This window comes from Gouania willdenowi, chromosome 5, assembly GCF_900634775.1.
Source record: "Gouania willdenowi chromosome 5, fGouWil2.1, whole genome shotgun sequence".
Taxonomy (NCBI): Eukaryota; Metazoa; Chordata; class Actinopteri; order Blenniiformes; family Gobiesocidae; genus Gouania; species Gouania willdenowi.
Genome location: NC_041048.1, coordinates 22,905,220 through 22,922,071, shown reverse-complemented (window position 1 = coordinate 22,922,071; position 16,852 = coordinate 22,905,220). Strand labels below are relative to the sequence as shown.

At 37.9% G+C, this 16,852-nt stretch overlaps 1 protein-coding gene across 3 annotated transcripts; it reads left to right on the top strand.

Annotated features, from left to right (window-relative positions):
• Positions 1-2,130: 2,130 nt before the first annotated feature.
• On the top strand, positions 2,131-15,685 carry ikbke (inhibitor of nuclear factor kappa B kinase subunit epsilon). 3 transcript variants are annotated; one of them, XM_028445907.1, is made up of 21 exons: positions 2,132-2,627; positions 4,080-4,179; positions 4,303-4,440; positions 4,577-4,706; positions 5,668-5,849; positions 6,680-6,840; positions 6,955-7,065; positions 7,151-7,330; positions 8,954-9,150; positions 9,885-9,943; positions 10,111-10,202; positions 10,282-10,383; positions 10,680-10,737; positions 12,172-12,284; positions 12,364-12,440; positions 12,527-12,566; positions 12,668-12,769; positions 14,312-14,408; positions 14,603-14,694; positions 14,787-14,858; positions 14,966-15,685. In XM_028445907.1, the coding sequence occupies exons 2-21, from the start codon at positions 4,081-4,083 to the stop codon at positions 15,027-15,029; spliced, it is 2,166 nt and encodes a 721-aa protein (XP_028301708.1). In that variant the 5' UTR covers positions 2,132-2,627; position 4,080; the 3' UTR covers positions 15,030-15,685. The 3 variants fall into 3 exon arrangements, with proteins under 3 accessions (XP_028301710.1, XP_028301708.1, XP_028301709.1); XM_028445908.1 differs by lacking the exon at positions 14,787-14,858 and having other exon boundaries at positions 2,133-2,627; XM_028445909.1 differs by lacking the exons at positions 4,303-4,440; positions 4,577-4,706 and having other exon boundaries at positions 2,131-2,627.
• The last annotated feature ends 1,167 nt before the right edge of the window (positions 15,686-16,852 follow it).

The window sequence follows — 16,852 nt, the reverse complement described above, 5'->3', positions numbered from 1 at the left end:
TTTTTTCTGTGGTTTTGTGTCATTATTAATATTTTTTTTCCATTTTGTGTGTTTAATTTGGGGGCCGCACAAAATTAGATGGAAGACCACATGTGGTCAACACTTGCCTATGTCTGGGAAAGTGATGGCAAAATATGAATACTTCACTTCAACTTGAGTCATGGAGAAAGTGCCATATTTGTTTCTATTATGTTCTCTAAAACAACAGCACATATTGGTTTTTCAATAGCGGTGGAAAAAGTGATACTGCAGTAGATCGATAATACATTTTATGTCTAATATCTGCCAACAATATCAGTGGGCGGATCATTTTACCCATCTTAAATATCATATTAGGGCTTTTTCTTTTTTTTTTCAATCAGACTTCATTTTTTTTAAAAAAGGATGCAGAATAGATATAAAAAAGGAAAAGTAATGTAATTTAAAAAATGTACAGTTAAATAATTATCAGTGTGGCCAATACAACACAGTAGTTGATGATGGTTGATGTTCTTGCAGTATTTCTGATACTTAAGTCCTAACATGAGCCTGGTTGGACCTTCAAAGGTCGGGATTACGCTTTTTGGTCATAAGACTGTCCACCCTTAAACCATGTAACAAATATATACAACATGACAACAAAAATACACAAAATAATTTGAAAAACACAACACAACACCAAAATACCCCATTGTTGTTTCATGTATTAATGCTCAGATGATTAGTAGTTTTTCTAAATGCTAACATGAATGTTGATAACTAGGCTCTCAGATCAGATAATCCCATTTTTTCTGGTGTCCGTTGTTATAACAGTTGAGGACCTCACCTTTTATTGTGCAAACTCTAATAAATAGTCATAGGTTGTTACGAGTTGTGACTGTTTTTATTTCCCCAAAACCATGTTTTTTAAAATGTTTTATTAAATGCTCGAGCTTTCTAGAATCTAGAATAGTATGTAGACTATATGTGTGAAATGTCTCGTTAATGAACAGTGTTTTTATTCTTCAGAAATTAGACTATTTGCCCTGCCGTCGCCTGACTAATTTCCCTGAAAGTCATGTTACTGGTCCGCTGAACTCCAGGATGAAGAAACGAGTCAATAATGAGAAACTGGACATCAGTTTTATTATCTGTTATAAGTCAAGGAATGTGTCAAAACAAAAATGACATTAACGTCAGCTGCTGTATGTGAACAGGAATTAGAGGAAACACATGAGTTACAGATAGTTTTATTCACAAATAAACATTCCTTTACTTTTTCTATTTATGATGACCAATACTTGCCTAGTCGGCATTGCAAATGAGTTGCCATTTATGCTGTTTTCATTGTATGACTGACTGTAATAGAACGATTACATCTTGTTCAAGATTTATCGTCTTTCATAGAATGTTGTTTATCTCTGTGCAATTTCTGTAATTTTCTGCATCATTGCTATTGTTTGTGTTTGTTTTTTTTGTTTTTGTTTTGTTTTTTGCATTTTTCTGTCATTTTCTGTGTTTTTTTTTGGAATTATTTGGTTTGTTAACTTTGGGGGCCGCTCAAATTTAGACCGAGGGCCGCATGTGGTCCCCGACCCACGTTTTCCTAGTGGCTCACATTACAGATAAACATCTTAATTAATTGTCCAAATAGTGGTACTAAGGAAAAGAAACAAGTTTATCCATCTTTTCACAGCAGAAGTTTTTCGGTAATCCGTTTTCTAATCTTAAGCAGTTGTAACTACGTAAATATTAACTAGAAAGTGTCTATTTTTAATTTTTTATTTTTTTTAATTTTTTTATTTATTTAAGTAGGGACAATTCATATTAATGAACATTCAAAAAAATGTAAATATGCCAGATTGTAGCCAACGGCTAATTTCCATCTGCTGTCCCTAGACAGGCTGATGTAATAAAATGTTACACTTTACAAAAAGACATGGCAAGACACAAAACAATATGTAAAAAGATTACATACAGGACAGAAAAAAAACAAAAAACATAGGAATCATAGAATATTTGTACGGTTGCCGTACGGACAACCCACGGTGCTATTGGTACGGTTACCGAAGTATAAGTACGTAGCGTTTTGGGTTAGGTTTGGTCTTATCACGTGACCTAAACTGACCAATGACTGACCCATCACGTGACCTAAACTGGCCAAATAGGGGTGCTGCGTACGGATAGACTATAAGTATATTGATACGGCAGCCGACGGATAGCCACTGGCATACATTTATGATGAAATGTTGACGTTTTGACCTACATTTTTGTGGCTTTGTGTAGATGTTTGTCACATGTTGAGTGTGTGCGCTTTGTAATTCAAATGTCCGTGTTTAAAGTAGGTTTTATGTCCCTCTGAGAGTCTTTTGTGGTTGTTGTTGTTGTTGTTGTCACTCGGAAGTTCATGTAATGACAGTCACCCACGCGCATCGCTACATTTCCGTGTTCTGCACACAGGGCGTGATTCATAACATATCTGCTAAGCTAAACTAAGCTAGCTGTGATTAGAAGACTTTTCTCACCTGAAATTAAACTGAAACCAACCAAACCTTTGGACCCAACGCGGTTTTTAGGTTTTACGCGATGCTTCCGGTCAAAAAAGAACCCAGAACCTGACTAGACACATTAACCTATCGGTTTACATTACAGCGCTGAACCAGAACCAGGTAAAACACACACACACACACACACACACACACACACGTGTGTACAACTAAGTCATACATAAAATCATAAAATACTCAAGTACAAGTCAAAAGTAGCTCAATTAAATAATACTCAAAGTAGTTTGGTAATACATCTTAACACAGTTACCTTGCATACAGTAAACATCTCATGTATAAACTTATAAAAGAAGAGACCAAAACTTGCACAATTGGAACTTCATTTATTTTCCACAAAGGCATCTAGGGGTGGGAACCCCTGCATACCTCACGATACGATACGCGCTACAAAGCTCACGGTAACGATTACCTCACGATATGACAATACTGCGATTGACACCATTATCGTACAATATTCCACTGAATAATATATTGGTTCCTTCAACAAACAGTGACAACATTTCTGTGAAGACCTACCTGCACATTTTAGGGAAAAAGCAGAAAAAGTTTTGATAAGTAAAAATAATAATAAAAAAATAAATGAAATTCGATACTTGGCGCGAGCATATCGATAATCGATATATCGCCATATCGAGATATCGTCACACTCCTAAAGGCATCTGTATAAAATAAAAGGTTTGTCAAAATGTATAATTTTTTTAAATAAATAAAATAACAGCAAAAACATTAATTCAAAGTAAAAAAAAAAAAAGTTAGGGTCTAAGTTTAGCTAAATGTATGAACTCTAAAACAGTTCCAGGCTAAATGTGCCATACTGTGGGTAACAACATACCAGTAATAGGTAGAAACCACAACCTGAACTGAAGAAAGTGACTGGGTGTTGATCAGAAATGACACGACTAATAAGAACATATGGATTATGTTCAATGTGGAGACCATGAAACAGAAATAAAAAAATAATTACAATATATGTATATATAGTCAGTAACGGTTGGGTGTAGAAATGTAATGAATCACTTTAAGTACCCATAAAGCAACTTAAAGTACAGTAATGTGAGTACACACACACACACACACACTACACAACTATCATAACATAATTAGGATAAAAAAATCAAATAAAATAAATATGTGTAAAAAAAATTGTCAGATGAATTAATAAAGGGATTACAGTTGTATTTGTGTTGTATTTAAATGGTAAAAAGAAGTAGCCTAAATGTATAGGTGGCTTGTTAAAGAAGTGATTCAATACATGTGAGCCAATGGAAGACAAAGGAATGTTACCTTTAAAAATAGACGTTCTCAGTGCTCACTTCCTTAATAAAGCTGTTTAACAGGCTGCATTTATGACAAAAGGAGGCCTGACAGAACCTTTGGGTTAAAACTTTACACGTGTTTTATTTCCCATCTTTATCCTACTTTTATATCGTACATGAACTTTTACCGAGATAAAACCTTATGAATTGATTTTTGACACTTTCTGTCTTCTTATGAAACATTTTAACTACTTAGGAATTTGTCTTGTCGAACATATGTTTATGCTTCCTATTTCAGTATGTCAGGGATGATCGCTAGTACTACAAGCTATCTGTGGTCTTTGCAAGATGTCCTCGGTCAAGGAGCTACAGCCAGTGTGTATAAGGCACGAAACAAGGTAACAACAAACACTCTAACATGACACTGCAGCATGAACAGGAAGTCTGCTGGCTGTGAATTGGGCCAGATACGTCGCTTTAACTGTGTCTTTGCACTGGTGCATGTGTGTGTGCACGTGCAGAGGTCAGGTGAGCTCGTGGCTGTCAAGGTGTTCAACGCAGTCAGCTACAACCGCCCTCAGGAGGTCCAGATGAGTGAGTTTGAGATGCTCAGAAAACTCAACCATGGCAACATTGTGAAGCTGTTCACTGTAGAAGAAGTAAGGGCAACAACATATCATAGTAGATTGTAAACTGGAATAAAAACATGTATTTGTTCAGTAGATTTGGTTGGGATTGTGCTATTACACGACTATAACAGAGACAGTGAAAGGAGTATGTGTTTCTTCTTCCCAGCTGCCCTCCAAGCAGAAGGTGCTGATAATGGAGTATTGTTCAGGAGGAAGTCTGCTCAGCCTGTTGGAGGAACCTCAGCATGCCTTTGGTCTGCCTGAAACAGAGTTCCTCACTGTGCTGCAGTGTATAGGTGGGTGTGTATACACCAGGCTTTACACCGATCTGATCCCCTATATCGGATCGACCGATATTTTGCATTTCATGCAATGGATGTGATCGGCTGTAATGTCTTAATTTGCTAATCCGATCAATGGCGTCATTGTCGTGATGAAACTTTCTATATTGTTTTATCGTCTCATTTACACCAAAGAGTTGTTTGCTTTACGTGACATGGCTTTATTTCACTGACATTTGTGCACAAAGGTGAAAACCTATGAGTGAACGGCTCTGAAAGCGGGGGCAGCGTCGGCTGTTGGTGTCTGTGTGCGCGTGTTTGTTTTGTTTATTCAGCTCGTGCTCATGTTAAAATGGAGAGTCCTAGAGCGAAGCAATGCCTCCCGTTTATTTTTGCTTTCGTACCGGAGACTTCTGTCCATTTCAGGGCGCTGGTGGACACAGAGTGAAGCTCACATTTACATCTGCCATGTTTTTGCAAGTGTTTGGTCTGCATCGCATTTTACAAAGCGGAGTCATGACGCTCTGTGTTAACTTTTCCTGTGTCTCGTCTAAAGACCATGGTCGGAAGACACAGGGGAGTCTAACTTTGCTCCGGTGGCCAGTCATTGAGTATGACAAGGGACTCCGGTTTAATGCAATGGCATACAGCTTATAATCATTCTGGTCCGTTCACACACACACTCTCAGTCACTCCGCACTCTGGTTGAGCGGCCAGCGCATTTATTTGTAGTTAAAGGGCCACACACAGACACTCCTGAAACATGGTACTGTTTGATTTTTCGTGAATCTGTATCAGGTAGTACCGAAGGAATTCAGTCAGTACCTAAAAAAACAACCTCGGTGATCGTTTTTTAAACTCACTGATCAGTGTTGGACCCAAAAATCCTGATTGCGTAAAGCCCAATGTACACGTCTTATATTGGTGACATCCAGTATTTCTGTCTCTGACATTCACAACCTGGTCCTCTCTGCAGTGCAGGGCATGAACCACCTGCGAGAAAACGGAGTGGTGCACCGGGACATCAAACCTGGGAACATAATGAGGCAGGTTGGGGACGACGGCAAGTCCGTCTACAAGCTCACTGACTTTGGGGCAGCGAGAGAGCTCGAGGACGGCGAGAAATTCATGTCCATCTATGGAACCGAGGAGTATTTGGTGAGATAAGCAACACATTTATTAAATAAAGCGTGATAACAACATTTAAAAAACTAAAATACACTATTACATTGTCTTACCACCATTTTCCATCATAATTATTTCATTGGTGGACCTTGTTTAAACGTCCTGAAAAGAGACTCTTGGTCATATTCAATAAATATAGAAATGATACACAGGGATAGACATTGATATTATAGCTCTCTATGTTTAAAGACTCCAATTTAAATACACTTTAGTAATGTTACTCCACAGTCGGCATCATTTCCATAATAATGGGCAATGGTACAAACAAGTTCTCACTGTGTATGTATTTGGTTATTTATCGTCTTAGTGGCTGCCCTTGTAAATACACTTATCTTTCTTTTTATTTTCTCTGTATCTTGCACCACAGGAGTTGTCTCTTAATTTCATTGTACCTTATGTATAATGACAATAAAAGCATTCTATTTTGTTCTATTCTAAGCACATATCTATCTTTGATGTGAAAATAATTCAAGTACTTGTGCTTTCTTGCGTCAGAAAATTAATGCGTAACTAAATAGTAGTGCTTGGTTTTTGTCACAAACAAATTACATACAAATAAATACCAAAAAAACAGAAATAATAATAATAATGATGAATATAAAGGATAAATATATACATATGTACAAGTGTATACAATTATCATCAAGACTGTGTGGCCATCTAGTGGTCACATGAGTAAATATACAGTTGTGTTTTTTTTCTTTTTTTTTTCTGGAATGCCCAATGTCATCCTGACATGCTTAGAAATAATATTACAGATCAATATTAATAAAAGTGATTATATACTGTGTGTGTGTGTTTAGCACCCTGACATGTATGAGCGTGCTGTGCTGCGTAAGCCTCATCATAAGTCGTACGGAGTCAGCGTTGACCTTTGGAGCATTGGTGTGACCTTGTATCACACTGCTACTGGAAACCTTCCCTTCACACCCTTTGAAGGACCGCGTAGAAACAAACCCATCATGTAAGTGCTAAAGTGTAGATCAATGTACACACGACTTCCACAAAGTGTCAAACTCTATTTTAGAATATTGATTTAAAACAGAGATCTGATATTTCAGCACATTTTTATTTAAAGGTACAAAATAACTGCAGATAAACCAATAGGAGCCATAGCTGGAGTCCAGCGAGTGAAAGGTGGGCCAATAGAGTGGAGCTACAGTCTTCCCCATCACTGCCAACTCTCACAGTCAGTAGAAACATATTTCTAAAAGAATGACTAATTCCTCTCTGTGTTTCCCTAAATTGTTTTTGCTTATCCATGTGGGCTGCAGGGGGCTGAGGGCACTGCTGGTCCCAGTGCTTGCTGGTATCTTGGAGGCGGCTCAGGAGCGGTGTTGGGGGTTCGACCAGTTCTTCACCGCCACCACTGACGTACTGCAACGACAGACAGTTCACCTGTTCTCCCTGCAGCAAGCTGCAGCACACTTCATCTATGTACACCACTACAGCACGTGAGCAGAGGAGGAAATAGAAATCACAGACTGAAGTAGAAAAATATTGTATCTGTAAGACACCCACAAACACTTGTGTTAGACGTTGGTTCCAAATATTAGGCTGCAAAAATGAAACTACCATATTTCCCCCATTTTACAGTGTGTCATTCAGGAAGGTTGGTGGGCGAATTGGCTAGTGTGTGTTGTTTTATCACAATGTTCCGGAAACTATTGAAAAGAGAGTCATGTGACATTACTATTGTACCTAATTCTTATGTAGGGTGTAAAACAGGCATGGGAAAGTGGCTGCTTGGAGGCCACATGCAGCTCTAATTTTGGTTTAAATAAATGCACAAAATAAATCAAAAAATACACAAAATGATGGAAAATAGAATATAAGGACTACAAAAATATACAAAACAACATCAAACATAACCCAAATTACCTAAAAAAACATACAAAATAACAGAAATTGCACACAGGGACAACACAAATACACAACTTTTGGTAACATTTTACTTAAAGTTTCATACAGGGCCCCCACAGTCATGAAATTCCTGGAAAAGTTATGGAATTTGAAAAAAATATTTTCCAGCCTTGAAAAGTCATGGAATATTTTACCTGTTTTGGAAATATAGCCTATTTTTATTTATTGATTAAATATGTTAAAGCCCAAAGATATTAAGTGTTATCTCAAAGTGAAAGTGCAGCATAATTGAGCGGGAATCACGAGATCTCACAAATTCATGCAAATTCACTGTCCGCCTCACTTATAAAACTGTGCGTAGGTAAGATCACTTCAGCTGGCATTCGCTAAAACCCAGGAAATGTATACGCAAAAAAAAAGAGCTTCACAAATAAGTGATGGAAATTTGGTAAAGTATGTTGGAAAAGTTTTGGAAAATCATTGTGAAAAAAGTGTGGGAACCCTGTTTAAACATAAGGCTGATATTACCCTGTCATTATTATAACATGACACCTGTCATTAGCTTGAATAAGGTGTCATGAAGGCTGTTATTAAGTGTCGTTGGTCACCCTAACCCCACTAGATCCCTCCATCTAACCCAAAAAATGCCAACATAGTTCCAACACTGTCATAATTTAGCGAACGACACTTAATGACAGTCTTTATGACACCTTATTGATGCTAATAACAAATAATGACACCGTAATGTCAGCCTTATGTGTAAAACTACAAGTAAAGTGTTATCCAGCATTCTTTCAAAATCATGCAAGACGACTACAAGTATACTAAAAAATAACAGAAGAAAACACAAAAATACACTAAATAACTCCAAAAACACACAAGACAATGACAAATATACACAAAAAATAACAGAAAAACACACTAAATGACAACAAAAATACACCGAATTTCTCCAAAATATACACAAAATGACTTCAAAAACATAACACGACAAAAACCTACTAACCCTTGCTCAGATTTGTCATTATTCTAAATGTTGTCATAAATATTAAAATTGTGGCCCTCAGATAATTATTTAATCACATTTTTGTGAGCCCCACTGAGATAGAAGCTGCAGCTCTGGTATATGAGATGCATTCACTCTGACCCTATTGCAAATATGTAACTTTTGATGGTGTCATGGATACGTTTGCTGTCCTTCTTGCCATCCCCAGGGTGTCTGCCTTCTTTGAAGAGGTGGCGTCTCAGACAGGAATCGAGCTGAAGCTGCAACACCTGCTGTATCTGGGTCATGTTCTGCCCCTGGAGGGCAGCATGAAGGTGGTCAACCTTCCACGTACTTCTCCATCCCAGCCCTTTATTGTCCTGAGCTGCACACCGGAGGCAAACACCAGTCTGCCCTTCAAAGAACGTAAGAGCGTATTGAGCGTGGCTCAATGTAACCAACTTACAACTTGATTAACTATTTGATATTATTGATGATATTAGGAGTGTGATATCTCGAGTCTTCAGTATATGGCAATACTTTTTCGCACGATCGATTACCGATATGCTCGCACTATTGATTTTTTATTATTATATTTTTTTAATAATTATTTTTTTCAAAACCTTTTCTGCTTTTTCACTAAAATGTGCAGGTAGGTCTTCACAGAATTTTTGTCACTGTTTGTTGAAGGAACCAGTATATTGTTCACTGGAATATTGCACTATAATGGTGTCACTGGTAAGAAAGACCCTATGTTTTGTTTACAGAAAGCACTATTGGAGATACTTATTCATTACCATTGGTATGTTGACACTTATTTACAGAAATGTTGCACTAAAATAGTGTCACTGTTCATAGGACACTTTTTCAATTCATTGTCTTTCAGAGATAGAAAATAAAAATTGTATTTTTTCACTTAATCTTTTTTCTTCTTCTTGTTATGTCATTATCGTAGATTGATTTCTGACCAATATATCGATAATTGCAGTATCGTCATATCGTGAGATAATCGTTATCGTGAGCTTTGTATCGCGTGTCGTATCGCGAGGTACCCAGAGGTTCCTACCCCTAGATGATATTACTGTCTATTGTTTAGCTGAATGTCTTTGCTTTGATTTCTCCTATACCTAAACATTTCTGGGCCTTTTCATGTTGTGCAGCAGAGACTCCCACCATTCCATCGCGGTTTGACATCATGGCAGACTACAGTTTCTCCAAGGTACCTCTTTAATGATGTTGGATTTTCCTATTTTTGGCATCTTTCATTTAAACTGCAGACTAAACTAAAAAAGCACTGTAACCTCACACATATCTAATCCACTAATAATCCAAGGACACATCACTCTTATTATTTGGTCTCTCCTTACTTTCCTTTTTTATGTCAAGGTAATCGTAGGAATCATTCATCAGTATCTGAGGATCGTTCAGTTGCTGAACCTGCACAGAGAGTTGCTTCTGCAGGGATACTACACTTACATGTGAGGCTCTCTCTACCAGCAGAAGCATTTCCCCGGCTCATGCACACTCTGCCTCTTTCACACCATCTTTGATTCTCAGGATGAAGCTGCGTAGTGAGTGTGACGAAGCCCTGCACAGCATTGCATTGATCACCATCAGACTGCAGTCGTGTCTCAGCTTAGCACATAGAATTCATGCACTGTAAGTGTAGCACTTTGTGTCTCTCAGTAGAAACCGCATTTATGATGTATTTATATGTGCTTGTATGATTAGATGATTAACTTTACACTTGTATGGGCAAGTGATAACATTTCCTTTAATGCTGAACTGCTGATCTCACCCAATGAGCCTGTCATCAAATTATACAATGGAATTATCTCAAATGTATTCATGGTTCTTTGACCAAATCATTACAGTTTCCTGTTTGCTCATCTGTAATAATTGAATTCACAAATGTGTGTCTTTTTTTTTTCTTTGCTTCCCTCATCCGTCTCCAGAAAACCTTACACTTCCAAAAATCAGGATTCAGCCGATGAGAGTCAAAAGCTGAAGTTGGTAAGTTGTAAAGTTGTTGGTTTTGTGCTGTTGTTTGCTAATAAATGTGCCTGTGTGGCTTTTTTGCATCAATACATTTAACACATAATTGTCTTTCTGGTCAGACTATTAAGTTAAAAATAGAGATTTATGTCATATATTGCCATTTTGAGGAACAATATTGAGATTGCCCAGCACTAATAGTGTGATCTAAAATAACACTACAGAAATAATTGATTGAGCACCACCAATTTCGATAGCCTTGAGTACTGGTTTCCAGCAATAATCCAATAAGGTGGCCTTTAATTTGCAAGCCGAGCATTCAACTTCTCCAGGTTGGATTCAATTCCGCGTAATCGTTCCAAAGTAGCCTCAGAGTTACTTTTGAGTTTGTTCATCATGAGTCTGAGTATTGAGAGCCCTGCTCCATCCATCAGAAATGACTGGCAGCCTTCCCAAAACAGCAACCAACATAATACGGACATTGTGATAGATCAGAAAGCTGCCTGCTCCAATCAGCAGCATGCCTGCTACCACAATTCCAATCATGTAGATGTCTTCCACGTCATCCACGGGAAGAGTGGACAGACATGCGACCCGCCGCTTGTCTCAAGAGTCGAGCACGTATCCAGCCGTAAATTTGCCGTCCGGACAGGCTCACAAATTGGAGCATTTTATTAAATAGGAGTGTTTCACTATCTGTATAAAGCCAGACTGATTCCGACTCTAACAGTAGCTACAAACTTCTTTTTAGGGACAAATTCAAAATGGCCAACTACACTATAGTGAGTTACTGGTTGTTTCCAAGGACCTACAGCAGTGGTTCCCAACCTTTTTTGGATCGTCACCTCATTTCACTATCACAAATTTATGGCTACCCCAAAGACATTTTTTTTTCTAGAATAATTTTTTGATCATGAGTAACTCAGATATTTTTACACTGTATTTTATTTGAACTAGATTTATATTTGAGAACATGAAAGTATAGAATACTGCTGTTTAGTGAGTGTCATTTGAAAAAGAATTTCATGATATCAATTTAATAATTTAAAAAATAATTTCATACTTTCATCTGTTTTTGTGTATTTCGAGTCATCTTGTGCAACTTTTGGGTAATTTTGTGCATTTTTTAATCAGTAATTACAAGACAATTCAGGTGACCCCATTTAAATTACAGGCGACCCCACACGAGGTCACGACCTCAAATTTAAAAAAGAGAGACCTTGAAGTGACGTGGCTCCTACAGGCCTGGAATATATTATATACAGTAGGTTATTTTTGGCGCCCCTGTGTGGATGCAGCTGTTGAGAAATGACGAGATATGGACTGAACATTAAAAAGAACAGGAAAAACTTTTTTTCTGATTTATTTTTCCTTTTTTTAATCTCCAGCTGAACGTAGCATCATGTGTATATATTATTTATAATCTCACTACAGGATTTGTTTGGTGTGCAGGTCCATGAGCACCTGCCTCGATACGCTGCAGGTATCCATGAGTTTCAGAGGCGACTGGATCAGCTGCAAATAGAGCAGGCCAGGCTGGCTGAGACTCTGAACAATGACAACAGGTATACAAATATTCAAAGTTTCAAATATGGGCTGAATGCTTTTTGTATGGAAACGCTGACTTCATCGTGTGTCCCACAGCTGTCAGAAGATGGAGATGTTGCTGCAGAAGATAACAGCCATCCATCAACAATATCACAAAGATAAACTGACAGGCAGTGTGTGCACTTCACTGAATGTTTACACTAAACATGTTGGATGTGTATTGTTCCATTTACTATTTATGGTATTCTTCTTTCCACAGAGCTGTCGTATAATGACGAGCAAATCCACAAGTTTGAGAAGTGAGTGAGCATCTTTGATGATGGATTTATGTGTGAGCACAGCTTCTGCCTCCATCTGTGATCTCTCCTGTAATCTGTTTACAAACTCTCTCTTTTCCCAGAATCCACCTGTCGTCCCACATAAAGCGAGTAAAGGCTCTGCTCAGGGAGGACTGTGTGCTCAGCTACAAAGAGCTGCTGGCCTCCACACGGATGTGGGACAGGTGTGCTTTTTTTTTTTTGAGGAGTTTGACAATTAAACCTGGATTCCTGTATGCTTGGGGTCACCAACACGGTGTTCGCGGGCACCAGATAGCCCGCATGGACCAGATTTACTTTCTATCATTCAAACTCACAAAGATAAATACATATGACAGATGTAGTTAGCACTTAATGCTAAATACTACTGCACAAGATAAAGTTTTAGTATTAAATGACTATCTTTATTTTTTATTTATTTTCATTGGAACATTGTGGCAAATGTTTTTAAGTGTTGCAGATTTGGTGTATGGGTTGTGGTATTTTATATATAAAATAATGTATATCAGTATAATTTTAAAAACGCAAGGTGGATTTTTGTAAAATGGCATCATTTTTATATTTTACAAAAGTTGCATGTTATACGATTAATTTACAGTGGAAGATAATAATTTTCTCTGAAATGTAATGAAAATTAAACTGCATAAATTAGAAGTTTTGCATGTTGAAATTTAAACATTTCTTACTTTTTTAAGTTACTTCTAGCCTTGGACTAGTCAGCACCTATGAAGTAGCTCACAGTTTCGGAAAGCTTGGTGACCACTGACTTAAAAAAGGTGCATGACAGTGAGATTAATCTACTAATTTAGTCGGTCAGTTGCATTATCAAGTTAGATGATTGTGTGGGTAACACTTAATTTGAAGTTTTATACATAAGGCTGACATTATTATGACATGATGCCTGTCATTAGCATGAATGAGGTGTCATGAAGACTGTCATTAAAGCTGATATCTGGAGTTTCTGAGAAATCTATGTTTATGTATGATTCTTTTGAAATGCGAGAAAATACCTAAGTAGTCTTTTACTATGGTCTACTGCTGGTGGTCATTCATATACATTAATGTATATAAGTCTCTCCTTCCTCCTATAGACCCCTATACAAATTGAAATGATCCAAGCCAATAGGCTTCGACTTCCTATTTTTGAGGCTGTCAATCAAAGTGAATGCGGAACTGTGCACGGAAACAAGGCCGAGCGTCACAACAGCAAACAGGTAAATATGGGTTTGGTTCTGACTTGACCCATAGACCTATATCAATGCTACCCGATGCAACCTTATGTTCCGTGATGCGCGTGGAGAAAAGCAGAGGCAGGGGGAGGAAGTGGAGCCGTTGAGGGCGGGACATCGAGACGTCCACTCAGAAAATCCGGATATCAGCTTTAAGTGTCATTCATTACCCTAACCCCTAACCCTAACCTGACTAGATCCCTCTACCGAACCCCAAAAATGCCAACATAGCTCCAAAGGTGTCATAATTTAGCGATAGGTGTCATCATCTAGCAAATGACACTTAATGACAGCCTTAATAACACCTTATTCATTATTCACTGTACTTGTTGTTGTTTTTAAGCTGTAAAGTGTCTGAGTGTCTAGAAAAGTGCTTTTCAATAAAATGTATTATTATTTATGCTAATGACAGATCATGACAGCGTAATGTCAGCCTCAGGTATGAAATTTCAAATAAATTGGGACCAATGTGTGACTGGGTCTTTATCTATGTTACAGTTTCATGCAGGAGATGCAGTCCCGACTCCAGGACTTCAGTTTCTTCTCCAATGGCCTGCTGGCCGACTTGCAGATGAGCGAGCTCAACCAAAAAAAGGTAAAACGTTCACTTTTTGTGCCTCACTTCAGAGGAAGAATGCATTGTAGTGACCCTCCCTAGCCATCTCTACATTTTATAATGTGACCATTGAGCAGTTTTTCTGTCAGTTCACTCATCTTTTTTTATGTGTCATGCTCTGTCAGCAATGATGTACGGTATTTCCTCTTTTTTTTAATTTTTTTCACTTCTAGGCTATGGACACAATTTTTTTAACACTGCAGGAAAACAGAGCTTCCCAGCAGCCTGAACTCCCACAGAAAGATGACGACCAGATGGTTTCCAGGTGTGTGTGCATGTGTGTGTGTGTGCGTGTGAACATGTTTCAAACGTGTAGTATGCCCGATTGCATAGCCAATAAATCCCGGTTTATTGTAGAATGAACCACTTGAAGAAGGAAATGGAGATTTTAGTTCAGGAACTACAGTGTAACAACACTGTTATTGAAAGGTCAGGAGAAGCACCATTGTTCCTTACTTTGATCTTTTCATTCCAAACTAGCAAAAAGCTCATTGTGTGACTTGCATTTCTGTTGTTTTTGTTTTGTCCTCTTCAAGACTCAAAGCAACAAACTCTGCAGCTGCTCTGGATACAAGTCTGAGCAGACCCGCCACACTGTGAGGAACATGCTTCCTACTCACGCCTCTGCACGTCTTCAAGGAAGAGGCTTTGCTCTGTGTTACAAGAAGAGGATGGGGCCGAATGCAATCAATAAAAACTCAAATTCAATGAGAGGAGAAAGGTTCTAGAAGGAATGGAAGGCCTTGTGTACACTGTGTATGTCATCGAGTACAGCTGCTAAATACAAACCTCATTATTAGCCTAAGTGTTATTGTATTTTTTTTTAATAGGCTGCCATGGTAATAGACTGTTAGGATGAGGGAAATAATACAGTTTGTATGAACTCTCATTGGTTTAGTGAGCCAACATCAGTGATAGAATAGGTCAATAGTGTTTACAGCAGGGTCGAGGTACATCAGCACATCAGGGTTTGTGAATATGAGATTTTAAAAGTGAAACTTCCCCCAGGACATACAAAAAACCTGTTGTGAACCAGGATGACCCCATGCTCACAAGTCTGGATCTGTTAACATTTAGTGAAAAGCAACCGTTTTTTTTTTTGTTTTGTTTTTGTTCTTTTCTGTCCAACCTGAGGGCAAATCAGTGTGGAGATAATGTGTCAGAGAAGCGACTGTGACTGATGACATCATCGATTGACCCTCTCAATCCACTGTTGTCTAGAGAAATACAACTTCCTTTCTATCTGTCAATATTCATACAGTGTCATTTGTTTTCTTTATCTTTTGGGAATTTGGAGTACTATAGATAAAACAATCTTGGTAATTTATCATTATAGCATCATCAGTGTTTTACAGAACCACATGGAACAAGCTGTGCTGTAAAATGAAAACAAATGTTGAATGTTTGGTCAATGTGACTAACAATAGAAGGTCATTAAATACTTTGTTTCTACATATATCTTTAGAAAACATAAAAAAGCAAGAAAAAGAGTGTAAGGGTCTATTAAAGCTGCCATATCTCCATAATCACCTTTGAGCATATTGTAATACTAAGTGTTCTGAGAGGACACCTCTGCTGCTTCTCTTAGCTCTGTATTTGAGCTTTAGAAATCCAAAAGTGTGATGCTACTTTACAGCCAATCAGAGATCTTTTTACAGATGTGTTTTGGGGCATTACATTATTGGCTGCTCTACTAAAGTTAACCTGCGTTCACGTCTTATTTGTAGTAAAGTAATGGTAAATGGACTTGATTTATATAGCGCTTTCTCTAGTGTCAAAGCACTTTACAATATCAGCTCATTCACCCATTCACACACCAATGGGACTGAACTGCCATGCAAGGCGCTAGTCGACCACTGGGAGCAACTGAAGTTTCAGTGTCTTGCCCAAGGACACTTTGACACAGACTGGGATCGAAACCCCAACCTCTCGATCAGAAAACCTGAGCCACGGTCACCCATAATGGGGGTGCAATGGCGGACTGTGGCTCAGGTGGTAGAGGTTGGGGGTTCCGCCCTGGCATTTTCTATCCAGACCAGCCTACTACATTATCAGTAACACAGTGTAGAAGCCGTTATTAAGTCAGTGATTCTCAACATGAGGCTCTCTATGTCTTAATTTTAATTATTATCCCCCCAGAAACTTTTTAACCCCTTTTCACCTATTTTCTATGGCCATTTTGCAACATTCTTTGTCCCATTTTTGCCCCTTTTCAAGAAGTTCTGACACTTTTTGCAGGGTTTGCAAAAATGGACACAAAATAGAAAAAAAGGGATATTTATTGGCAAAAATATCCTTTTTTAAAAAATACCTATTTTTCCTATTTTTGCAAGTTATTTTTGACACTTATCCAATTTTTGTCCTTTCTTTCTTTATTTTTTTTTTTTTTTTTTTGACCACTTTTCATCCAAATAAGCTAACTT

What these genes read in the sequence shown, in the direction of transcription:
- ikbke (XM_028445907.1), top strand. Translation starts at nt 4,081, where the DNA reads ATGTCAGGGATGATCGCTAGTACTACAAGCTATCTGTGGTCTTTGCAA. An exon ending in TATGTACACCACTACAGCAC is followed by an intron (nt 7,331 to 8,953) that starts GTGAGCAGAGGA and finishes TGCCATCCCCAG; the next exon opens with GGTGTCTGCCTTCTTTGAAG. An exon ending in TCCACACGGATGTGGGACAG is followed by an intron (nt 12,770 to 14,311) that starts GTGTGCTTTTTT and finishes TCTATGTTACAG; the next exon opens with TTTCATGCAGGAGATGCAGT.